General features: G+C 47.5%; 1 protein-coding gene across 6 annotated transcripts in view; it reads left to right on the top strand.

Moving 5' to 3' along the window:
• Positions 1-26,137, top strand: part of LOC119953464 (ankyrin repeat domain-containing protein 24-like) — a 209,016-nt gene that overhangs the window by 113,591 nt on the left and 69,288 nt on the right. For 5 of the 6 annotated variants that reach the window (XM_038777775.1, XM_038777774.1, XM_038777777.1 and 2 more), the window contains 5 exons: positions 2,545-2,602; positions 7,560-7,630; positions 14,179-14,285; positions 18,061-18,248; positions 20,444-20,475. In XM_038777775.1, coding sequence (XP_038633703.1) covers positions 2,545-2,602; positions 7,560-7,630; positions 14,179-14,285; positions 18,061-18,248; positions 20,444-20,475 — 456 coding nt within the window. The remainder of the gene's footprint in view (positions 1-2,544; positions 2,603-7,559; positions 7,631-14,178; positions 14,286-18,060; positions 18,249-20,443; positions 20,476-26,137) is intronic. The other variant, XM_038777772.1, reaches the window with a different exon arrangement.

Raw genomic sequence — 26,137 nt, 5'->3', positions numbered from 1 at the left:
TTGTACATAGTACCCCCAGATTCTCTCCCTAAACCTCTCTGCTTCTCTACCATTCTTTAAGTCATTCTTTAAAACCAACCTCTTTGACCAAGCTTTAAGTCACCTGTCCTATCATCTCCTTCTGTTACTCAGAGTCCAACTGTTGCCTGTTAACGAAAGAGAAAATGCTGGAAAATCTCAGCAGGCATGGCAGCATCTGTTGGGAGAGAAAAGAGCTAACATTTCAAGTCCGGTGACTCTTTGTCAAAGCTTTGACAAAGAGTCATCGGACTCGAAATGTTAGCTCTTTTCTCTCCCTACAGATGCTGCAAGACCTGCTGAGATTTTCCAGCATTTTCTTTTTCGTTTCAGATTCCAGCATCTGCAGTAATTTGCTTTTATCCAGTGTTGTCTGTTAATGCTTCTGTGAAGCACTTTGGAACATTTTACTCATTAAAAGTGCTATATAAGTGCAAGTTGTAATTGTTGTCATAGCCTTCACCTTGTGTAGGTATCTCTGATTTAGGTTGGGTTATCGTATCTTCCATCATTTGGAGTCTGGATGATTGATCTATTATGAATCTCAGAGTGTGACGTGCTGATCAACTATCTCCATGGATTTCGGGTCCAAGATACTCAGATTCCTCTTCCAATGTCCAAAAAGGAATGAAAAGTCAAGTTTAGTTCTGGGTTCTGGGTTCCCTGCTCTTCACCACTTCAGCAGTGAATGTGATGTTTTCCCAGAGGACAGGACAGAGCTTGGCTCTGACTTTCTTTCCATCTTTACATGTCTTCCAGCAATGAAGTCTCCTGAATAATCAGCACTTGGTCAAGATAAAGGAGAGACACCGCATTTATCACTGTACCTCAGTGAGGGAGTCATTTCTTGTTGCTGGTTTCCTACCTATATGTGTTTAAAGTGCAGTGTGCCAGATGTGGGCATTCCAGCCTGAATAGAGTCTCGGGCTAGCTCTCTTACCCATTTCCACAGAGCACATGGAGTTGGCTCAGCATGGCTTATACCCAGGAAGTAAAGTAAAAAGTAAAGTCGCCATAGTCCCAGATGACCATGGGCTGCATTCCCCTTTAAGGGGGAAAGTTGACAAGACTGAGAAGGCGGGGCCTTGATGAATAACCTCAGCCGGTATTGAACCTGGGCTGTTGGCCTTGTTCTACATCACAAACCAGCTGTCCATCCAACTAAGCTAAACCACCACGCTCTCCCCCCCCCCCCCCCCCCCCCCCCCCCCCACCCCCCCACAAGGAAATAATAGTATTGGTGCACAGCGTCCGATTCATGTCTCAGGTTGACAGAACAATGGCACCCATATTCATAGTCGCAAACCTTTGTGGCGGTCACAGAGACTTCTAAGTGCCTGATGGTAATGTTAAATGGATTAACAGCCACATTTCATTAACAGGACAATGTCATAGAACATCTTCAAGGATCATATTGGTGTGCACAAGGTGTTGATCGGGAATAAACCAGAGCAGAACTCCAAGAAGGAACAGTATATTAAACAGGGGGGCATTGGGCCAAACTGGTGAAAGAAACAGTTTAGGACAACTGTTTTTATGACCTGGAAGCAGATTCATTAGTAATTTTCCAAGAACAATTATATAAATTCTTCAAAAGGAAACCATTGAAGAGTTGTGGGGAGAAAGCAGGGGTTTTTTAGACCGATTGGACAGCTCTACCAAAGAACAGCACTGACATGATGGGCTGAATAGCCTCCTTCTCTGCTGTCTGATTCCATGAAAATAACTATTTGTAAAGTGAGCCATCATTCCTGATGGAGCCATATTCAAAATATATAAACTCCTTTATGATTCAAAAGCAGAGAAAATCTCTTTGTTTCAATGAATGTGATCAGGATTTTCAAGGGGGATTTCCCTGAGTGTTTAACAGGGCTCATGTTTGTAGGCAATGAAAGATGCTGCTGTTTGGCCAGGAATTTTGATGCTGGGTGCAAATCCTGGGGGTTTTCCAGGGTTGCGACAGTGCTATAGGTGCGATGCCCTGGGTAAGAGGATCTAAACCATTTACAATGCTGGGCTACATCTGCCTTATGGCCACGAGCCGGTTAGGGGTCAAGCAGGGAATTCCAAACCTCCCCATTGTGGCCTAACTGGAAATTTGACTGTTAAAGTGAAGGGAGTGCAATTGTGGTGGTGTTGTGATAAAAATAGAGAGGGAAGGGCAATGTGCAGGTAGTGGGAAGATCTGGATATTTTTCACGGTATGGGGAGGGGGAGTTGGCAACATTCATCCTAAATTGGAGATGAGAGAACACCGAGGGGGTGGAATTGGCGGATGAGTGCAACTATTCAAGGGAAGGTGAGTGGAGTTCTCCCTAAAGCAGCCCAATGATTACTCCTCAATCAGTGCACAACATCAACTTCTTATCACATTGCCGTTTGTTGGAGCTTTACCCTGTGCAAAAGTATTTCCTTCAACACAATTGTATTGACATCTTGAACCTACGTCATTGGCTGTAAAGTGCTTTTGGAAATCCTGACATTGTGAAAGGTGCTATTTAAATGCAAGTCTTTCTCTCTTTTTAGGAAAGATGCCCAGTGAATGCTGTTGATAGTTATGGCAGGATTGCATTACACCATGCAGGTCAGTGCCTTTCAGTCCATTGGAGTGTTTTCACAGTGAGTTTGCAGAGTGACACAGAATAGTAACTATTCCCCGCAGGTCGCTGGAGCCTTATACAAGAGGGGTTCACACACCTGACATTCTCTCTTTTTTTTAAAAAGTATTTTTATTCCACAAATTTTCAACAGTTTTACAATTTACAACAACCCACCAAGACCTCACTCCCACCCAATCCCGAGCCACCTTAGATACGTCAGACGAACTGGAAGCCTCGCCAACTCCGCTCCCACTCCTGGAGGGGAGACCACAGACCTGACATTCTCAATTGGGAGTAGCACCAGGAACAAGACAGGAAGTCATTATCACTCGGAGTCATTCCTTCTGTCAGGGTAATGGTCAGATTTCAGCAGGCAAAGGGAGAAGATCGTACTGCCTTAACTGGGGACCATACAGAGGGAAATGGGGCTGCTAATGTGCAATGTGATGGGATTAATTAATAACCTCATAATGAAGGCACCCTGAGGTAGCAGCGATCATAATATGATTGAATTTTACATTCAGTTTCAGGGAGGGAAGAGTGTGTCCGTGACTAGTATTTTAAACTTAAATAAGGGCAACTATGAGGGCATGACAGCAAAGATCAGCAAAATGAATGAGCAAATGTGATTAAGGGACAGATCAATAGAGGTTCAGTGTCAGATATTTAAAGGGATACTTCACAATATACACTATAGACACATTCTAATGAGAAAGAATATTTTCAGGGGGAGGACCCACCATATTTAACCACAAAATTTAAATACATTATAAAAGTTTAAGAAAAAGCGCATAGAGGGCTGTCAGGTCAGAAGTTTGGAATGTAAAGAACAGCAAAGAATGGCAAAAAGATTGGGCGGCACAGTAGCCCAGTGGTTAGCACTGTGCTTCACAGCACCATGGTACTAGGTTCGATTTCCAGCTTGGGTCACTGTCTGTGCGGAGTCTGCATGTTCTCCCTGTGTCTCCGTGGGTTTCCTCCGGATGCTCCGGTTTCCTCCCACAGCCCAAAGATACGCAGGGTTGGTGGATTGGCCATGTTAAATTACCCTTAGTGTCCAAAAAGATTAGATGGGGTTATTGGGTTATGGGGTGGAGGGAATATTTTTCCAATCCTTCCGTTTGCAGGACCCCTGTTTCTAAATGGTATGTTCCTATGCAAAATGTTCCTGAGTATTTTCTTGGGTTTGGACATGATCCTGGTACAGGAGGATTGGTTGTGATTGTGCCATAGTGTGTCTTGACCCGTATACCGTGGATAAATGACTCAAGTCTGTTTCATACAATAATTCAATTTATTTACTGTCACACAATTGCTAGTGTTAATCAATCACACACACATGCAGGTTGAACTATAATCCAATACACACAGGACTTAACTTTCAAGTGACTGGTGAGTACCGGGCAGATATTGGCCTTTATCTGGAGTCTGCAGTCGGGCAGTGTTCAAAGTCTGTTGCTGGTTGTCATTGTCCTTGGCTCTGGTCCTTCCGTCAATGGTGTGGATGGTCTTCCTCTTCGGCCGGTGAAGGGTCACCATTGTTGGTTTCTGTCAAGAGAGTGAGTGGTAGTTTGTGCAGCACTTTAATCCCCATCAGTTTTCAAGCCCTTTGGGCGGTCCCAGGGGAATGTCCAGTCAATCGATCAGGGCTTGATCACTGTAATGAACTCCAATTGGCTTTATTGGTTGGCCAATTGGAGTATGAGCTCCCTCAATGATAGCTCATTGAGGGGGCCCATATAATCACCTGTGTAGGCTTTGTGAGCCAGTCGTAAGTTGACTGGACTGCTAGCAGCACTGTTTGTAGCTGCTCCTGTAATATCGTTATTGTAAATAAATATTGGTGCGGTGACGGAACTCCTGCCTCCCGTGGATTACTACAGTGGCGACGAGGTAAACTAAGAATTTTGCGGAGACCAGCTGCCGCACTCGGAGGGTAAGCCTTGCCATTTTAAAAATGCCGTTTTTTGGGAGGTTAGAGAAATTCGACCCGGCTATTGAGGACTGGTCCCAGTATGTGGAGAGAATGTGTTACTTCTTCCGGGCAAATGATGTACTGACGGATGAAAGGAGACGGCTTATCCTGCTGTCGGCGTGCGGACCTCCGCTTTCGCCATTATACGTAGTCTGACTTATCCCGATGCGCCGGACACGAAAAATTTCCAAGAATTAACGGAATTGGTGAAAGAGCACTACGACCCAAAACCACCCCGCATTTTGCGTAGGTACAGATTCTACACAGTGAAGCGGGAAGACAGGGAGTCAGTCACGAATTTCTTGACCCGCCTGAGAAGGCTGGCGGAAAAATGTGAGTTCGGCCCGACACTAAATGAAATGCTTCGGGACCGGTTAGTGTGTGGTATAAACGACTTCAAAATACAGAAACACCTGTTGGCGAAAACGGAGCTAGACTGCCGGCAGGCGTTACAGCTTGCACTGTCCTAGAAAAGGCAGCAAGTGGGGTGCAGGAACTACAGGGCACGCTAATGGAGGTAGATACCTGTGAGAGGGACTACCACAACAGGTCCTGCTACCAGATAGCTGCTCTCAGGAAAAACCTGAGGAATAGAGGGAAAAAGGAAAACCCAGAACTGCCCCCCAAGTCTGCCAGGACTAACTGGAGACAGAGGGAAGTACCGGCTGAGGCTCCCCCAACAGAGAAGGACCGTTTCTGGCACCAGACAGAGTGGGGTAACAGCGACAGAAACCCTAGAAGGAGGTAGCAAAAGAGGAATAGCAGGTGGGGACGCAGGGAAGTACACAACCTAGATGCCCCATCCTCCTCCGAAGAGGAACAATTATATAATATTGCAACGAAGAAAGCAGAACCCATTAAGATTACCCCACGGGTGAACGGGAGGCCGACAATAATGGAAACAGATACGGGTGCAGCAGTATCAGTAATGGGAGTGGCAGCATTTAGAAAAATCAAAGATGGACTCCAGCCACTAACCCTAACAAAAACATCGACGAAACTTAAAACCTACACGGGGGAACCCCTGGAAGTTCTAGGCACGACTCATGTACCCGTGGAATATGAGAAACAATTGCTCAGATTACCGTTGACGATAGTAGAGGGCTCCGGACCAAGCTTAATTGGACAAAACTGGCTGAAAGACCTAAAGTTAGATTGGATGAAAATTTTCCAGAGTGGAAGCGGGCAGTTGAGTGGAGTACTCCAAAAATACCCGGAGGTCTTCCAGGAAGGTTTAGGGGAAATCATAGGCGCCAAAGCAACTTTGCACGTGGACCCAGAACCCCTTCCGAAATTTTGTAAGGCCAGGCCGGTACCTTTTGCATTAAGGAAGAAAGTAGATGATGAAATAGAAAGGTTACGGCGCGACGGCATTATCAGACCAGTACAGTTCTCGGAATGGGCAGCGCCGGTGGTACCAAATTTGAAGCCAGACGGCTCGATACGTCTCTGTGGAGATTTCAAACAGACAGTAAACAAATACGCACTGCTGGACAAATACCCAATCCCTAAAATAGACGACCTATATGCCAAATTGGCAGGTGGGCTTTTGTTCACGAAACTGGACATGAGCCACGCCTACCTGCAGTTAAAACTGGACAAGGACTCCAAGAAGTTCACTACGATCAACACCCTGAAGGGCCTTTTTTGTTATACTAGGCTACCTTTCGGAGTGTCATCAGCCTGCGCTATATTCCAGCGTATGATGGAAAATATTCTGCAGGGACTACTGCAGGTGGCGATTTATTTGGACGATGTCTTAATCACGGGTAGGACAAAGAGGGAAAACTTAAGGAACCTGGAGGAAGTGCTCAGGCGTTTCGCAAAGGCAGGCGTACGGCTAAAAAAGAAAAAATGTGTTTTTCTGGCCCCACAAGTGACGTACTTGGGATATAAAGTAGACGAGTCAGGCTTACACCCGTTGGAAGCCAGAGTAAGGGCAATAAAAGAAGCCCCAACTCCCACCACGCTCCAGGAGTTATGATCATTTCTAGGGTTGGTAACCTATTATGGAAAATTTATTGAAAATAGGGCGTCCATCCTAGAACCCCTCCACCAGCTACTAAAAAAGGGGCAAGAATGGAAATGGTCCACCCGCCAAAACCGAGCATTTAGGGACATTAAGGAACAGCTGTCATCTGAAAATGTCCTAGAGCATTATGACCCAAGGAAGGAGTTGGTGATCACTTGTGATACATCCCCCTACGGGGTAGGAGCCATCTTAGCCCATAGAGGAAGGAATGGGGAAGGGTGGCCAATAGCCTATGCTTCGAGTACCTTGGCGATGGCTGAGAGGAAGTACACCCAAATCGAGAAGGAAGGACTGGCGGTGATATTCGCAGTAAAAAAAATTTCACCAGTATCTGTACGGGCGGAAATTCACCATAGTGACGGACCATAAGCCGTTATTAGGGTTATTAAAAGAAGACAAGTCAATACCCCCGATTGCATCAGCTAGAATCCAATGCTGGGCGTTGCTACTGGCGGCGTATAGATACGTTCTGGAGCACAGACCGGGAACACGAGTAGCAAATGCAGATGCTTTGAGCAGATTTCCCCTCCCGGACACTCCGCCACAAATACCAAAAGTAGAGGAGACAGTAATGACTCTAAATTTTTCTGTCTCCAACATAGACAGTCACCCAAGGCCGGAAATGAACTCCGATACCTGGCTCTGTGAGGCAGCAATGCTAAGCACTCTGCCACCCTGCCACCTGAATCCTCCTGTACAAGAATTATGACCAGTCCATTTGTACAGGGATCAGAACCAATTCTCCTATAACAGGACTGGGTTAGATTAAATTCCTATGCATCCAAACATTAGAAGTAAAAGACAGTTCTTTTTACCATTTACATGCATTGTTAATGGCACCTGGTTAAGTTCAGACTCAATCTGTGAGTATGTTAAGTGTGGTCACCTGCTTTGTGTTTACAAGATTCTCTTCATTTACTCTCTCTCATTGCAGCTACAAGTGGCAGTTTTTCCTGTGTTCAGACTCTGTGCAATTTCAAGTCTCCCTTAAATGTTCATGATGATGTAAGTGATGTTTTTTATCCACTCTCTGTGACTTCATTTAAAGCCAGGCTGTGTGAAACTCAGGATTAATTTCTTTTGTTTATTGGTGTTGGATTAACAATGCATCGAAATTACGCAGAGAAGAATTCAAATCTCTGGATGCAAATATATTAAAATAAATCTTTCAAAATTTAAAAGTAGGAATTTAAAGCACCTTCATTGGGGGTATTATTGCCGTAACTTTTGATCTTCAGGTCAGTGTACCCGGATAGGAAGCTGCCCCAAAGATACGCTGGGGAACCCGACCCGGGAGGCCCCAGGTAAGGATTGCACAGCAATTGCCTGGGAAATGCAAACATCCTTTGTGCAATTGCCCTGAACTGGGAAACATCTAAAAATGGAAAACCATCTCAGGGTTGGTTTAGCTCAGTGGGCTAGACAGTTGGTTTGTGACGCAGAACGAGGCCAGCAGCGTGGGTTCAATTCCGTACCAGCTGAGAATTCTGAATTCTCCCTCTGTGTACCCGAACAGGCGCCGCAATGTGGCGACTAGGGGCTTTTCACAGAAACTTCATTTCAGTGTTAATGTAAGCCTACTTGTGACAATAAAAAGGTTATTATGTGAGTTAAATCACAAACTTCAGATGGTTCCGACTGTGATGCAGCAATAGTTACTCAGAAAACGTTAGAAGAGTTAAAGCACTTCTAGCTTCTCGCTAACTTGTACCCCACACCCAGCCAAACTCCACAGCACTTCCCCCCCCCCCCCCCCCACACCCAAGGGATGGCTACCTGTCTTTCGCTGCCTCAGGCCTGACCTGACCCCCATCCCCCAGCCCTGCCCCAAGTCCTACTCGCTTACCTTATACACTTGCCTTCGCCCTGGCTTGTCAAAGATTTCTTGGCTGGAACTTCACACTTACCTGGTTTACAGCAGCTGTTGCTGTAAAAAAAGGGCATGGCTTACTTAACTATGACTGATCTGCCTTCGACTGTAGGCCGGGAGATCTCACCCAGCCTGAGTCAGTAAGTCAGCAAGATAGGATTGCCTGAATTTCCAAGTTAGTAATTTCGAACGGAGTGGTAATCCAACTCAATTACCACTCAACTTTTGATCTTGGATTGGGGTTATTTATCAGACATATGAGCAATGATGCCTTGATGATATTTTTATATTCATTCATGAGATGTGGCATTTGCTGGCGAGGCCCAGCATTTATTGTCCATCCTTAGTTGCCCTTGAGAAGATGGCGGTAAGCTGCATTCTTGAACTGCTACAGTCCATGTGGTGTAGGTACACCCACAGTGCTGTTTGGAAGGGATTTTGATCCAATAACAGTGAAGAAAAAGCGATATATTTCCACGACAGGATAGCGAGTGACTTGGAGGGAAAACTGCAAGTGATGGTATTCCCATGTGTTTGCTGCCCTTGTCTTTCTAGATGGTAGTGGTTGTGGTCTTGCCATTGATGACTGATCTTGCAAGAATTATTTCTAGTTATTTTAACCAATGTTGAGTGTATGCCTGAGGGCCATATTCATTTGTACATGTTTCGGGCTCTCATATAACCTTAGTTGTATTGGTGACCCAGTAATCCAGTTGCCCCATGACCAGGTAACCTGATGACCCCATGACCTTGTGACCCAGTAACCAATTACCCAATGACCAAGTGACCTGATGGCCCCATGACCTGGTAAACCAGTAATCTAGCTATCCTATGACCAGGTCACCTGGTGTCCTAATAACCTGATTCCCTGTTCACTTGGTGACTCAACGACTCAATGTCCTGTTGGCCTGGTCACCTGATGGCTCTGTGTCTGATGTCCCCATATCTCAGTGTATGTACACTGATTCAGCGCTCCCGGGAACTCCAGCTCCAAATCTGGCAGATACATGGGATCAGTGGGGAAGGTTTCATATTTCTGGCAGGGAGCTTCTCATGACTGGGTGTATCCTGGGCACCCATAAGTGAGGAAAAGCTGGAATTCTCAGTGGAATGTAACTTGTCCAGTTGGTGGGGAAATCAGAGAGCCCTTCTGGTGACATTTGGAATGGCCAATTTCTCTGCTTTATCAAGGAAACAAAAAATACTTTCTAAAGTTAGAAAACCTTTGTTTTTTTTTAAATATTTTTTTATTCTCCCCTTTTCACATTTTCTACCAAATTTACACCCAACAGTAAACAATAATCAGTAACGAATGTAATGTCAATCCCCATATTAATAACAACGATCCCATCCTCCCACCAAACCCCCAAACATTTGCCCGCATGTTAGCATAAACAAATGACAAAGAGCAATCAGAAATCACCCATTCACCCATAGTCACCATTAACACACACAGTCCCCCTCCCCCCAACCCTCCCAGCCCCTATCCCCCTAATGTTCGATGTGATCCAATTCTTGAAAGTGCATAATGAATAACGTCCATGAATTGTAGAATCCCTCCATCATTCCCCTCAGTTCAAATTTGACCTTTTCAAGCGTCACGAATTCCAGCAGGTCCCCCCGCATGCCAGGGCACAGGGTGGAGAGGTTGATCTCCACCTTAACAGGATCGGCCTTCGAGCGATCAACAAGGAGAAGGCTATAACATCTGCCTCCGCGCCCGTTTCCAACCCTGGCAGGTCCGACACCCCGAATATGGCCTCCCAGTTTCACGTGCACCACTTTAGAGATTACCCTAAAAACCTCCTTCCAGTAATCCTCTGGCTTCAGACAGGACCAAAAAACATGAACATGGTTTGCGTCACCCCGCCGCAAAATTCACACACATCGTCTACCCCCTCAAAGAGCCGGCTCATCCTCGCCCTTGTGAGGTGTGCTCTGTATGCCACCTTCAGCTGTATCAGTCCCAACCTCTCACACGAGGTGGAGGCGTTCACCCTCCGGAGCACCTCACACGAGAACCCCTCCTCCATACCTTCTCCCAACTTTTCCCCCCACTTTGCCTTGATCCCTTCTAGCGGCGCCTCTCCTCTTCCAAAATAGCCCCTAAACCGCCAACACTACCCCCTTCTCCAGCCCCCCTGTCGTCAGCACCTCCTCCAGCAATGTGGAAGCCGGCTCTGTAGGGAAGCTCTGTATCTTCTTTCTGGCAAAGTCTCAAACCTGCAGGTCTATAAATATTTCCCCTGCTCCAGCCCATACTTCGCTCCCAGCTCCTTCAATCGTGCAAAATGACCCCCAAGAAACAAATTTTTTTGTGTCCTAATCCCCTTCTCCTCCCATCTCTGAAAATTTCCATCCCACCTCCATGGCTCAAATCGATGGTTCCCCTGAATCGGCATTTCCCTTGACCGTGCCCCCTACCCGAAGTGCTGTCGAAACTGCCTCCAATTTCTCAGCGAAGCTATTACTACCGGACTCTCTGAGGATCTCCCCGGGGCCGTCGGGAACAGCGCTGTTGCTAATGCCTTCAATCCAGACCTCCTACCCAAACTCTCCTCCATTCTGACCCAATGGGAATCAACCCCTCTGACCCAGCTCCATATCTTCTCCACATTCGTCGCCAGTAATAATATATCAGGTTCGGAAGACCCAAACCCCCTGCCTGCCTTCCTCTCTGTAGTAACGCCTTTCTCACTCCGGCCACCTTACTCTCCCCACCAAACTAGAAATGTTGTACCTACGGAGACCCCCCCTCCCCAATCTCGAGCAACCTGTACCCCCAGGTATCTAAAGTGAGTCTCTGTCTCACCGAATGGCAACCCCCACCCCATCCCTGCTCGAGGCACCACAAAATATTCACTCTTAGTTAGATTTAATTTGTACCCCGAGAAAGACCCAAACACCTGAAGCAGTTCCAGTATTCCCCCTATTATCATAGAATTTACAGTGCAGAAGGAGGCCATTCAGCCCATCGAGTCTGCACCGGCTCTTGGAAAGAGCACCCTACCCAAGGTCAACACCTCCACCTTATCCCTATAACCCAGTAACCCCATCCAACACTAAGGGCAATTTTGGACACTAAGGGCAATTTATCATGGCCAATCCACCTAACCTGCACATCTTTGGACTGTGGGAGGAAACCGGAGCACCCGGAGGAAACCCACGCACACACGGGGAGGATGTGCAGACTCGACACAGACAGTGACCCAAGCCGACACCGAACCTGGGACCCTGGAGCTGTGAAGCAATTGTGCTATCCACAAGGCTGCCTTGCTGCCCTATTGACACACTTGGTTCCGACATGTATAATAACAAGTCTTCGACATATAAGGACACCCGATGCTCTATTTCCCCCCCACCCGCAATATCCTTTTCCATATCTTCTTAATGCGATGGCCAATGGCTCAATCGCAACTGCAAACAGCAGGGGGGACATAGGACATCCCTGTCTAGTAGGCCCACGGTGGAGAGGAAATTATTCTGAGTTGATGTTACTTGTGCGGACACTGGCCCTCGGCTCCTTATATAATAGCTTTACCCAGTCCAAAAATCTGGGTCCAATTCGAAACCGCTCTAGAACTGCCATCAAGTACCCCCATTCTACTCGGTCAAACGCTTTCTTGGCGTCCAATGCCACAACCACCTCTGTTTCCTTCCACTCCGCCGGTACCATAACCACGTTCAATACCCTCCTAATGCTCGCAAAGAGCTGCCTCCCGCTCACAAACCCCTGACCGCCGCGCGAAGGGATCAAGGCAAAGTGGGAGGAAGAGTTGGGAGAAGGTATGGAGGAGGGGTTCTCATGTGAGGTGCTCCGGAGGGTGAACACCTCCACTCGTGTGCGAGGTTGGGGCTGATACAGCTGAAGGTGGTATATAGAGCACACCTCACAAGGGCGAGGATGAGCCGGCTCTTTGAGGGTGTAGGAGATGTGTGTGAACTTTGCTGCGGGGGCGCGCAAACCACGTTCATGTGTTTTGGTCCTGATCATCACCTATCACCTTCGGGAGGCATTCCTCTAGCCAACCTGCCAGTACCTTGCCAATATCTTTGCGTCCACATTTAAAAGTGATATGGGCCTATCCGACCCACACTCCATCGGATCCTCATCTTTCTTAAGTAACAGGGAAATCGATGCCTGCCCCAAAGTTTATGGTAACGTCCCCTTCCCTATTGCCTCCTCAAACAACCCCACCATCAGCGGCAGCAGCTTATTTTTGAATTTTTTATAATATTCCACCGGAAACCCATCCGGCCCTGCCACCTTCCCCAACTGCATCCTCCCAATTGCACCTTTTATCTCCTGCTCCACTATCACCCTCTAATGTAGCCCTGTCCCCCTCCCCTAACCTCGGGTACTCCAGCCCATCTCAAAATACCTGCACCTCCCGGCCTCCCCCCAGGTGGCTCTGACCTGTACAACCTCTCCTAGAATTCCTTAAAGACCTTGTTAATCTGATCTGGAGCTACAACCAACTTCTCTGCCCTGTCCCGCACCTGGACAATTTCCCTTGCCGCAGCCTCCCTATGGAGCTGACCCACCAACATATGGCCCGCCTTCTCTCCATGCTCGTAAACTGCACCCCTTGCTCACCTCAATTGGCATACTGGCTTCCAGGTACCCTGGAGTTCTTTCCTCTTTTCCACCTGCGCTGGGTCCCTATCTTCTGCATACCTCCTGTCTACCTCCAGCATCTCATCTATTACCCTCTGACGTTCCAACCACTCCTCTTTGTCTAGCCCAGCCTTGAACGAGATCACCTCACCCCTCACCACCCCCGTTAAAGCCTCCCAGACAACCGCCTTCGACACCTCACCCGTGCAGTTAAAACCTACATATTCCTCGATTACTTTTTCAATTTTGTCACAGAACCCTCGGTCCCCCAACAGTCCCACATTTTACTTTACCATCCCCTTCTCCAGTACCACATCCACCCAATGCGGAGCATGACAGAAAACCATTGTTTTCTAACCAATGCTATGTTCCTCTGTCCTATTTCTCTGGCTGGCATTGCCAACGGATGGTGAAAATCGAGTTCTGCCCCTATCCTGACTGTGACTCCTCTGATGTTGTGCTCCTTGTTTAAACAGGGGAGGAAGATGGGAGCTGGAACACAAAGTCCTGGCTCATTACTCAGCATTCCTCCCAGATTTAGGGTGGAAATGCACTGCAAGAACCTTTGGCTTGATTTACCCACTTATTAGGCACCTGAAAGTTGAGGTTCTGGTGGGAACTATCCCTGGATATTGCTAGAACTCGGGCTGTTAGCTCCCCATGATGGTGCCACTTTAACAACTCCTCTGCAACTGAGTCTTTGGGTGGCTGCAGGATTCTCTCAATTCTTGACAGAATACTCCTTTACAGTTCCAAAGACAAAACTCTCAAAGGATGAGCAAGAAATGCATCAATGTGTAACGTCCAGAATTCTTTCCCTTTAAATCCGCCTGTTTGTAATGTCCCAGTTTGCAGAGAAAGTTGCCTCGGCAAGCTTTCAGCCCACTCTGATCTGACTGGCCTGAGGGTGAGGGGATGTCAGAGGTTCAGATACTATCCCTCTGAATGGGAGGCAGTGTGTCCAACAAAGTGACCAATGTCCACAGTGTGCTGTTAGTTAACTTGGCACCTGCTAGATGTGGTATCTTCTCTCTCTCTCTCTCTCTCTCTCTCTCTCTCATCCAGGATGGTTGCACTCCACTGATTCTGGCTGCACAGATGAGCAACTATGAGATGTGTAGGTGTCTGATTGTAAGGGGAGGAGATGTCAATACCAGGGATAAACAGGGAAGGTGAGTTGTGTCTATCAGCTGGGTAATATTAATCAACAGGAAGTCAGGTAAAGTATGGCTAAGGAAAGGTAAGTAAAATCTTTAATTAAAAGCACCCTATCATATTTTGGCTTAACCTCAAGCATATCAAGCAGAAAGCTATAATTGTAAGCCACTCAATTTACATTTATACATTGTCTTTAAAACAAAACTTCTCAATATACTTCACATGAGAGTTAATGAAACAAAGTTTTGCATTGAGCCACATAAGGGGATAATACAGATGATAAAACTTGGCTACAGGGACAGATTTCAAGAAACATCTCTTTTTTACAGCAGAAAGCACTTAGCTGATTATGATGTGGTGAAGAGCTGTCAATCATAGCAAGAGTGTTTATAAACATTGTGGTTAACATCAAGACAGGGTACTTGAGATGCATTCAAGCATGGATAAGGAAAATATATTAAAAAATTCACCAAACACCTGTCTCTGGAGTAATAAAACTGTTAATCACTGGCGAATGTAATGCTGTGTGAAATTGAATGGAAATTTTGCATTTCAAAAGCTCTTTCAAGTGTACTTTGCTTTCGAGGAAGCCTCTGACACTTGTAGCGTCTCTTGCTTCAAACATTTTTGTCTGAGACAGCAGATGTTAGGGAAGGGTAAGTGAAAATGCAATGATTTTGCACTCTCCTGTCTACACTGCTCTTCAGTAGGAGTCTCTGATGGGTGTGTCTGATGCAGGTCTCAGCTAGGGCTTCTATGGTAGGGGTTTCTGGCGGGGTGTTGCTGATGGGGGTCTCTGATGGGAGGGTCTGATGGGCGAGCTCGGTGAGCGGTGGGTGGGAGGTTTAGACACCCTCATGTATGTGTGCTGTGTGGGATAACCTTTTATTCTCATAGTGGGGGGAGGCTGCCCCTGCCTATCAGTGGGGAGGGGGCAGGATTTGCATTGTCGAGGGGGGGTCCCGCGTCAGGCCTTGGTGTTGTGCCATCCTCTCAAAATGGCAAAAAAAACACGGGATTGCAATGAAATTAGCATGGAAAAGGAGAGGGACTTGCACCTGGCCGCTGCTCCTACACAAACGGAAACCAGTGGCGATTCTCTGCTGGTGGCCACTTATTCTCCAGAATGGAGTATCCGGTCACTTAAGGTCAAGAGAGCTGAAGAGAGGTTTAGATGGGGAATTCCAGAGAATTCCGGCATGGTGGCACAGTGGTTAGCACTGCTGCCTCACAGCACCAGGGACCCAGGATCAATTCCAGCCTTGGGTGACTGTGTGGAGTTTGTATGTTCTCCCTGTGTCTGCGTGGGTTTCCTCTGGGTGCTCCGCTTTCCTCCCACAGTCCAAAGATGTGCAGGTTAGGTTAAGTGGTTATTGGGATAGGGCAGGGGAGTGGGCCTGGGTGGAGTGCTCTTTCAGAGGGTCGGTGTAGACTCGATGGGCCGAATAACCTCCTTCTGCACTGTAGGGATTAAATGATTCTATGCCTGAGGACTGGATAGCTAAAAGCTTGGCCGCCAATGATGAAATGAAGGAAGTGCAGAGGGCCAAAGTTGGAGGAACACAAAGCTCTTTGGGATTTGTGAAACTCTAGGAGATTACAGAGATGGAGAAGGGTGAGGCCAGATGGAGGGGTATGAATATGATGATGAAAATCTTTACAGAGGCACTTTGACAAATACAAGTAGCCAATTAATGCACAGCAAAATCCCTCAAAGAGCAAGTGAAGAAATTGTTCATTTTGGGGGCTGTTAGGTGAATTAGACATTCTGAATTCTCCCTCTGTGTACCCGAACAGGTGCTGGAATGTGGCGACTAGGGGCTTTTCGCAGTAACTTCATTGCAGTGTTAATGTAAGCCTACTCCTGACAATAAAGATTATTATTATCATGGCTAATTGGAGAATAATGGCCTGTATATCTCATTGCTCTTCATAAATATAAGAGAGATTTGCACTCGCGCAGTTTCATTCATGATCATCAGACATTCCAAAGCACTTAAAAGCCAATAAACTACTTGTTTTTCCTTATAATGTTGCAGCCATTTCGTGCACAATAAACTCCCACAAACAGCAGTGTGATAATGGCCAGAGAATCTGTTATTACAATGCTGATTGAGGGATGAATATTGATTGGCCAGGACAGACTCCCTTACTCTTTTACAGATTGCACCATGAGATCTTTTACGTTCATCTGAGAGAGCAGATGAGGTCTCAATTTAACGTCTCATCCAAGAGATGGAACCTCCGAACGATCAGCGCTCCGCAGTACTGCACTGCCGTGTCCGCTTTGATCTCTGTGCTCAAGCCCTGGAGTGGGACTTGAACCCATAACCTTCTGACTTGAGAGGTAGGAGAGCTACTAACTGAGCCAGAGTTGACAGATGGTGTCACTGAACCCCAAGTGGACAGGCGGAAAGGGCCTTTAGTCTACTAATCCATTTTAAAAGATGACACCTCCAACAGTACCGAGCTCCTTCAGAATTGCACTGGAGTGTCAGCCTGGAATATGTGCTCAAGCCTGAAGTGGAACTTAAACCCATGGTTTTCATCAAAGAGTGGCCAGGGCTCCACCAACTGAGCCAAGCTGACCCTTGGACAGGCAGGTACATTCTATTGAATGTTATTGCAAGGGTTACATCTGAAAACAAGAGAACAACATTTACATTTTAAACAGCCATATTTTGCTGTGGCCTTTCTTTTCTTTCCTGGTCCTCGGTGAACGCTGTGAAACCCGGATTCTAGATATACTGACAGCCTCTGGAGCTGCTTAAAGCTAGAGCATTCAGTTTTCACTGAAGGTTGCCCAACTTTCCCAACTCCCGCCCTGAGCCAGTTACATGCAATATTCACTTAGGGGGAAAAACATCAGATCCACTGACCCTGGAAGCAGATTATAGGTGTCTATGGGGGTGGGTGAATGACAAGGCAGACTCATTAGATCACCCACCTTGGTCCTCTGGACCTTGAGGCCCTCAACGCACTCTTATCTCAACCCCCCCCCCCCCCACCGCGATCTGCTCTTCATGCCGCACTCCATGCCTCCCTCCATGCCCCAAATGCCATCTCCATGACTCCAGGGTCCTTTCATTCCCCCACCTGCCCCCAATGGAGGCATGGATATCACCATTTAAACTTATCTTACAAAAGCTTCTGTGATTCATGACTCCTCTGATGGGCATGAATCACGAGTCATGGAGAACCTACCCTGGCTCCACAAAATTAGTAGGGCGGGGTGGTGCTAGAAGATGATGAACCATGCAATGGAGCCGTCACAGCAAGAGTGGAGCATGTGGGCTTGCTTCACGAACCACTATCCTGTACCAGCTGCCAGGAATGGGGTAAGAGTCCCAGAATCAGATCCCTAGTTGAAATGGCTCCGGAGTCATCCTGACTCCGTCAAAATCTGGACCAGAATCCTGACAGCGAGTGTTTACTCTCCCTTCAAACAGAGGTCTTATCCTCTGGTTGTACACTTCCGGGTAGGGTGAAAGAGCTTGTCATAGGTTGGCTCCCTATCAACCCACATGAAGCACAGCTTGACGTATAAGGGTCATGTTGGCTACGCACACATTCAAACCAGCCCATCTCCTCCCCCTGCCCACCCAGTAGATGAACATACTCCACTGCCATTTGATGCAAAGCAGTGAAACTGAGCACCACTGAGATATTTAGCTATGAACACCTCAACCATGACAGCTTATCATAGGTAACTCATCAGGAACGTGCTTAGGTCTTCGGTGTTCTCACTGCTAACAAGTGGGGTTGATCTGCTTTCTTTCTTAAACTCAGAACAGCTTTAATGTTGGCCTGTGAAAACGACAGTGTGGAGACAGTGGACGTTCTTGTTCGGAGCGGAGCTAACGTCAGCCTTGTAGATGCTTTGGGCCATGATGCTGGACACTATAGTATGGTGACTGGAAATACTGACATTCTGCAGCTACTCCATCTGGTCCCTCACAGAAGCTTCTGGAACAGCGGTAGGTTGTGTTCTTTATCGTCCCACATTCTTTCCATGGTGTTGCATTATCCACCAAGTTCTCTCTCCTTTCCTCCTCTCCCCGACTCCCTCTTAAAATAGGTTTCTCTGACTTTCCACAAATAGTCCATACCTCATATCTGGGATCAAAGCGAGAAGGGATTGTTCTCGGCCTAATTGCCCTCCCATTATTCCACTGAGGAGTGATTTTTCTGCCAGTTTACCACCCACAAATTTTGACGGCAACCCAGCTAACCCGTGGAGCCGTTAGATTTCCACCAGTTCTTTGGGAAGAGTGGTAAGAGTTCCTGTGAAGGTGGTCTATGTACGTAGATCTTACATGAGAAGGAATAGGATTTTAAAAAAAGAGTATGAGTTAATCAGCCACTTTTCCTCCACTGACCATGTGATAACCGCAGGTATCATGAACTCTTGTCGCTGACAATCAACAAAGGACAAAGTTTCTCAACAGGTTAAAGCTCTATAAACACCGTCCACATTTACAACAGCAACATATAGCACCTTTAACGTATGGAAAATGGCCCAGGTTCTTCACAGGAGCATTATAAAACAAAATATGACACCAAGCCACGCAACGAGTTTAGAAGAGTAAGAGGCAACTTGATTGATCCTGAGGGGTATTGACAGGGTGGATGTGGATAGGATGTTTTTTCTTGTGGGAGAATCTGGAACTATGGGGTCACTGTTTAAAAATAAGGGGTCGCTCGTTCAAGACATAGATGAGGAGAAATGTTTTTCTCTCCGATGAATGCGAGTCTTTGAAACTCTCTTCTTCAAAAAGACACTAGAAGCAGAGTCTTTGAATATTTTTAAAGCAGAACTAGATAGAGTTTTGAAGGGGAGCCACAGTGGCACAGTGGTTAACACTGCTGCCTCAAGGGGCAGCACGGTGGGGCAGTGGGTTAGCCCTGCTGCCTCACGGCGCCGAGGTCCCAGGTTTGATTCCGGCTCTGGGTCACTGTCATGTGAGAGTACCTTTAAGAAACGGGTGCTTCAGAAATGGGTGTTTATCAGTGATGTCAGATGGGCTGAATGGCCTCTTTCTGCACTGTATGTTCTATGTATGTGATAAGGGTGAAGAGCGAGCAGTGAATTGGAATAGTCGAGTCTAAAGGTAGCGAGCACATGAGCGAAGGTTGCAGCAGATGAGCTTGAGACAGGAATGTATAAAACAAAATATGACACTGAGTCACACGAGAGGTTTAGAAGAGAAAGAGGCAACTCGATTGATCCTGAGGGGGTATTGACAGGGTGGATGTGGAGAGGTTGGGTGGGATTTACCGATCAACCAGCCGTGTGTTTTTCAGCGGCAGAGGCGGCCTGCCAACGGGATTTACTGACTCCGCCGGTGTCAACCATATTTCCCAGTGACAACAGCCCTTACTGCCAGGAAACCAGTGTGCCGTTGTGGGACCGGATTTTCCCTCTGGCATGAACAACCGGTAAACCGGTAAAGCGCCCATTGTTTCCTCTTGTGGGAGAATCTTGAATGAGGCGGTCACTGATGATTTAGCCAAAGCTCTTACAGGAGTCAACATGTTCCTCCCGCCAACAGTTTCAATGGAAGGTGAGCTGAAACTTGAGGCTGAATATTTGGTCTTGAGCCTTTTCCTTGCTCCATTTGAAATGATAAAAGCTGAGAAAGGGTGATGTTTTAAGTATGTTTTTAACACTATAATGGGCATTGCACTGGAAATGATCTTGTCTGATAGCATGAGTTATCATCACAAGGTAATATCTCCATTCTATTGCTGAGGCAGACATCTTCCTTTAGTTCTTAGTGGGTGGGGCTCAGTTTCTAGTGACATTTCAAACACTTAAGTCAATTCTCTTGAGGACAAGTAGCCCAGAGGTATGCAGAAACCCCATATCTATGGCTAAGAATATTGGCCAGGGGGTAGCCACTGCTGCATTATAAAGGAAAGCCATCATGATTTTCCCTCCTGGCCAGGCTTGTTTCCAATAACTTACATAGTGCTTCTGCAGGGTAATGAGGCTGAAATCAGGTGCTCACAAGGCACCTTGTCATAACTGGTGCCCTCCCACCTATGGCACTATGCCCAGGAGCACAGGTGCAATGTGCCACCATACTGCCCTGAGTGAATTTGATTACTGGACACTGTAACATTTTCTGAGTTTCATGGAGTTTATTTCTGTGTTTTGTTTATTTCTCAGCAGAGCCAGAATTAAGAAGGAGACAACATCAGGTAAAAGAACCGGGCTTCAGATTGTCAATGACCCACAACCTGACCAGACCCACATTGGATTTGCTCCCATTACGTTATACATCTTCCTTCAAAATCAAAACAGGGAGGTGCAACGTTAATTCAATAATCCTAATAACAGTATGCTTTACTCCATGTTGCCCGCAGTAAAGTACAGGCGATTGGGTCACTGTTTGTACTCCCAATGGCCAATTGAAAATGTCAAAACTGAGGTTGATGGAATTTTGCTAGATTACTTATGTACCTTCTGAACCACAGTGTGTATTTAACCTGTATACAATGGACAAATAACCACAAGTTGCTTAATACAATAATGTATTATTACACACACACAAAGTTAACATTAATCAATCACACACACATCCAAGTTGAACTCTAAACTAATGCACTAGAAAGACCTTAACTTAACTTCCAGGTGATTGACAAGTACAGAGCAGATATGGCCTTCTGTAGAATCCAGTAGTCGGGCAGTGCTGGATGTCTGTTGCTGGTTGTCTGTGTCCTCGGCTCTGGTCCCTCTGTGGATGATCTTCCTCTTGGATGGTGAAGGGTTCACCATTGTTGTTGACTGTTGAAAGCTGCAGTCGAAAGAGAGTGATGGACTGCGCAGCACCTTTTATCCTTTGGGAATTTTGTGCGCTTTTGGGCGGTCCCAGGTGAATGTCTAATGTATCGATCAGGGCTCGATCACCCTGATCGATCTCAGCCAATTAAGGGTTGCTGCCTTGATGGCCGGGCGGGTCCTGGTCAGCCATGGCCGTTAGTGTTCGAGGCATGTACGCCTTCCCAAATAAGGAAAACAGACGCCACCAAGTCTGCCACTTATTGTTAGTTTCTACCTGGAGCCCATTGTACCGGGATGGCCTTTCAACGGCCTTTTTCCTGTGTCGGTTTCTGTAAACGTCTGAGGTGCAGCCTCTGTCTGTGCTCTGACTTTGGCCAAATTTTCAATCGGTTCCTGCGGGTGGCCATTTTAGGAAGCCACATTACGATATGAAGGCGAAACAGAAACAAGTCAGCAAGATGGAGTAGCATAAAGATCAGCCATGATCCCATTGAATGGTGAACGTCTCGAGGGGCTGAGTGGCCTACTCCTGTTCCTCTGCTTCCCTCCTATCATCCCTCCCTCCTGTCCTGCTTGCAGTTACTCCTGCCAGGAGATCGTCTGCCCTTGCATGTCACCCTTGTCTGTCATATATCATCTTCACACTTCCGGTTGCGGCTATGCAGAGCTAAATTGCACGTTCGGCAGCTCCTGCTTGGAACGGACTTTTGGGCTCTTTTCAGGGCCCCCAACAGCAATTTTTTGACATTTCCCGGTGTGGGAAGGAGTTTGCAACATTCCCCCGGCAGTATGGCTTGGACCAGGAGCGGGGCGACTAAAAAAGTGGTGGGGAAGCCAAAGAAAGTGAGGGAAGAAAAGCAAGATGGCGGCGGGCGGAGACCAGGCAGCATGGATGCAGTGGGCGCAGGAGCAGCAGGAGGCTCTCCAGCGTTGCTTCAGGGAGCTCAAAGTGGACCTGCTGGAGCCAATGAAGGCTTCAATTGATAAGCTGCTGGAGACCCAGGCGGCCCAGGGGGTGGTGATCCACGAGATCCGGCAAAAGATCTCCAGTGGTAAAGGTGGAGGCGCACGAGGCGCTCCACAAGAAATGGCAGCAACGTTTCGAGGAGATGGAGAATCGGTCGAGGCGGAAGAATTTGCTGATCCTGGGCCTCCCGGAGGGGCTGGAGGGGTCGGATGTGGGGGCCTATGTGGTCACCATGTTAAACCCGCTGATGGGAGCGGGGTCCTTCCAGGGGCCCCAGGAGCTGGAAGGGGCCCATAGAGTGCTGGCGAGGAGGCCCAAGGCTAACGAGCCTCCGTGGGCGGTGCTGGTGCGGTTTCATCGGTTCGCTGATCGGGAGTATGTACTCAGGTGGGCCAAGAAAGAGAGGAGCAGCAGATGGGAGAACATGGAGGTTTGAATATATCAGGACTGGAACGCGGAGGTGGCGAACAAGAGGGCCGGGTACAACTGGGCGAAGGTGGTGCTGCACAGGAAGGGGGTGAAGTTTGGCATGCTGTAGCCGGCGCGTCTGTGTGTCACCTACAAGGACCGGCACCATTATTTTGAGTCCCCGGAGGAGGCATGGGCCTTTGTTCAGGCCGAGCAGCTGGACACAAACTGAGGGTTGGGATGGGGGTCGTGCTTGGGGATGCTTGGGGATTGTTGTGGCTGTGTTACATTTTGAGGGGGCGTTCTTTGTTCTTGTTTATTTTTGGTTCGGTGTGGGTGGTTAGGGTGGGTTGGACTCTATTTTGGTTGGGTCTGGCGGGTGGGCTCTTGGAGGGGGCAAGTTAACGGAGTGGGGGGTGGATGGCCGGTAGGGGGGATGGGGCCCCGCGGGGGAGGGTGATTCCCGAGTCGGGGTGAGGGGACTGGGCCTGTAAAAGGAAATGCGCCAGAGGAAGCGGGGCCGGGCAGGTGGAAAGCGCGGGCTTTTTCCCGTGCTGAAGGCTGGAGGGGGCGGGGAAGCACGGGCTTTTTCCCGCGCTTGGGATGGCAGGGGGAGGCGGAGAGCCTGCTGGTGGGTAATGGAGGGGGAGGGGAAGTACCACAATGGGAGGAGTCTAAGGAGAAGCGGGAGCGGCCGGGGTAAGCAAGAGTCAGCTGACTTGCAGGAGTGCAATGGGGGGAGCAATGCAGCTAGGAGGGGTCCAAGCTGGGGGGATGGGCGGGGGGGAACCGGGTTGTTGCTGGTGTGGTCAAGGGGGAGCTACAGCAAGTAGAGGGGGTCGGGACGGGGGTCTGCCACCGTGGGGAACAGGCCGGGCGTGGGGCGAGGGCGCGTGGCTGGCCGAGGAGGGGTTATGGCTAGTCGGCGGAGGAGGAGGGCGGGCAGCCCCCTGATCCGGCTGATAACCTGGAACGTAAGGGGACTGAATGGGTCGGTTAAGAGGGCCCGGGTGTTCACGCACCTGAACGGGCAGAAGGCGGTTGTGGTCATGCTCCAGGAGACATACCTGAAGGTGGCAGACCAGATAAGATTGAGGAAGGGGTGGGTAGGCCAGGTGTTTCATTCGGGGCTGGATGCCAAGAGTCGGGGGGTGGGGATCTTGGTGGGAAAGAGGGTGTCGTTTGAGGCGTCGAGCATTGTGAAAGACAATGGCGGCCTATACGTAATGGTAAGCTGCAAGGGGAGAGGGTGGTGTTGGTCAATGTGTACGCCCTGAACTGGGATGATGCGGGTTTTATGCGGCGCATGTTGGGTCGGATCCCGGAGAATTCTAGCCCACATGAGGTTTTCCTCAGTTTTCTTGTTAACACATTCTTCAACTCACAAAATTATTTCTGACTATCTCTATCCTTATTTCTGCATCAGATTGACCATTTTCTGTTCTCATTTCTCCTAAATCAACAAATCTATTTACTCGTTCCACTGTAACACTATCCACCTCAATCTTCATTCTGGTTTCTTCTAATATATTCCTTCTACTACCATTGTTTTTTATTTTTTTGGGTTCAAACTCAATCCACATTCCAAACTTCTAGATTTTATTTGATCTATGACATTTTGTTGGGCCTCTTCTGATTCTGCAAGTAGTGCATATTGCAACTTAGTTATGTTTTTACCTCAATTTTTACTGCTGTAAGTACCTCTGACCCTTTCTGAATATTTGTTCTGTGTATAGATTGAATAATCTTGGTGAAAGTACACCGCCTATTTATGCTGCTCTCTTCATTTGAACCTGTTCATTTTCGAATCTCACATCTTTACTGTCAATTTTATGTTTCTGCAGTCACATCATTAGTGGGTGCTCAATGGGCAACATGTTTCTGGAGATTTCCCAGAATCAGCATGCTGGGAGTTTTCCTGACTTCAGTTCTGGGTCTGTTCTAAATTAAATGAAAGAGATTTATTGCTGCCACTGGTTCCTCGCTCCTTCCCTCATTTCCCCTTCCCTCTGGTTTTTTATGTTGTCCTTCCAGAATCTCCTCTCTCTCAAATACCATTCCTTATGGTCTTCTGCCTTTTCCTTTCTTCCAGTTTTTCTCTCTCACAAGTAGGCAACACAATAGCATAGTAGTTAGCACAGTTGCTTTACAGCTCCAGGGTCCAAGGTTCGATTCCGGCTTGGATCGCTGTCTGTGCTGAGTCTGCACGTTCTCCCCGTGTGTGCGTGGGTTTCCTCCAAATGCTCCAGTTTCCTCCCACAGTTCAAAGATGTGTGGGTTAGGTGGATTGGCCATGCTAAATTGCCCTTAGTGTCCAAAAGTTGCCCTTAGTGTTGGGTGGGGTTACTGGGTTAGGGGGATCGGGTGTCCAAAAAGGTTAAGTGGGGTTACGGGGATAGGGTGCTCTTTCCAAGCGCCGGTGCAGACTCGATGGGCCGAATGGCCTCTTTCAGCACTGTAAATTCTATGTTTCTATGAAGTACACACTATATACTATCACTTATCGGGATCAAGAATAGAGAATTAAATGGCATGATTCCACATAATAAACATTGTTCTGTGATGCAGTGCGAGCATAGGACAAAAAAAAACAGGATACATGGGATGTTGCTGACAAGACCAGCATTTGTTGCCCATCTCTAATTGCCCTTAACCTGAGTGGGTTATCACACCATTTCAGAGGACAATTATGAGTCAACAACATTGCTGTGAGTCTGGAACTGGAGCCACACCAGATGGGAGTTGTAGATTTCCTTCCCAAAATGCCTGGTTGGTTAACAAGATGGATTTTAATGATTCTATACAAGTCCTGAACTTTTCAGTTCCAGATTATTAATTGAATTTTAATTCCACCAGGTTCGGTGGTGACATTTGAATCCTTGTTCCCAGAACATTAACCTGATCTTCTGGATTACTATTCCAATGACATTACTACTACTACTCCACCACCTTCCCCCATCTAGTTCTCCTTCTGCCATTCTGGTAGTCAGATAATACAACGGAGTTGTTGACTATATAACTAACAATTAATCCACAACAGATGCAGGGGTGATGTGAGGAGAACACCCAGTAGATTACCAGAAGCCTGTTTCAGAAGGCCCCAAACATTTTTATGTTTGGGTCTTGTAAACAATAACATTGATGAATCATGCGCTCTCCACTACAGTCTGCCAGCCATGTGAAAGTTGGAAACCATTGGTTCCCATGTCCAGTAAGGTTGGACTTTGGAAGGTGATGGGCGATTGCAGAAGGCTCCATTCACAGAGCGAGTACCAGCCCACAGTGTTTTTAGAAGCAGATGGAGCACTCCACCTGACATTACTGAAATTCGCTGGGTGACATTTCTGAGCCTTTTCTGGGCTGGTCCCCACCACCTGGTATTTATGGGGGAAAATGGATGCATTACACAGACCCCAACTGGACGCTGCAGCCGTCGAGAAACATTTCGCTAAATGTGCCCAAAACTGAAGATAGGTTTTTTTTCCGGTTAAATCACCCTCGAGATCTCTCCTGGGTCGGTGAAAAGTGGATTTCCTACTGGTAAGTATATAAATGTATAACTTGTTTGTACTTTCTGAACGTGATTTTCCCACCGTGTTGCTCCCGGCGCTGATCAAGGAGCGGCAGGTGAATCGCGGGACAGGCCAAAATCGAGATTTGCGCTGGGTGTGATCATTTTGCAATTTGCACAGCTGTTCCTGATG

Source organism: Scyliorhinus canicula, chromosome 18 (genome assembly GCF_902713615.1).
Source record: "Scyliorhinus canicula chromosome 18, sScyCan1.1, whole genome shotgun sequence".
Classification (NCBI taxonomy): Eukaryota; Metazoa; Chordata; class Chondrichthyes; order Carcharhiniformes; family Scyliorhinidae; genus Scyliorhinus; species Scyliorhinus canicula.
Note: the sequence above shows the minus strand (reverse complement) of the source record. Positions and strands in the feature narration are given on the sequence as shown.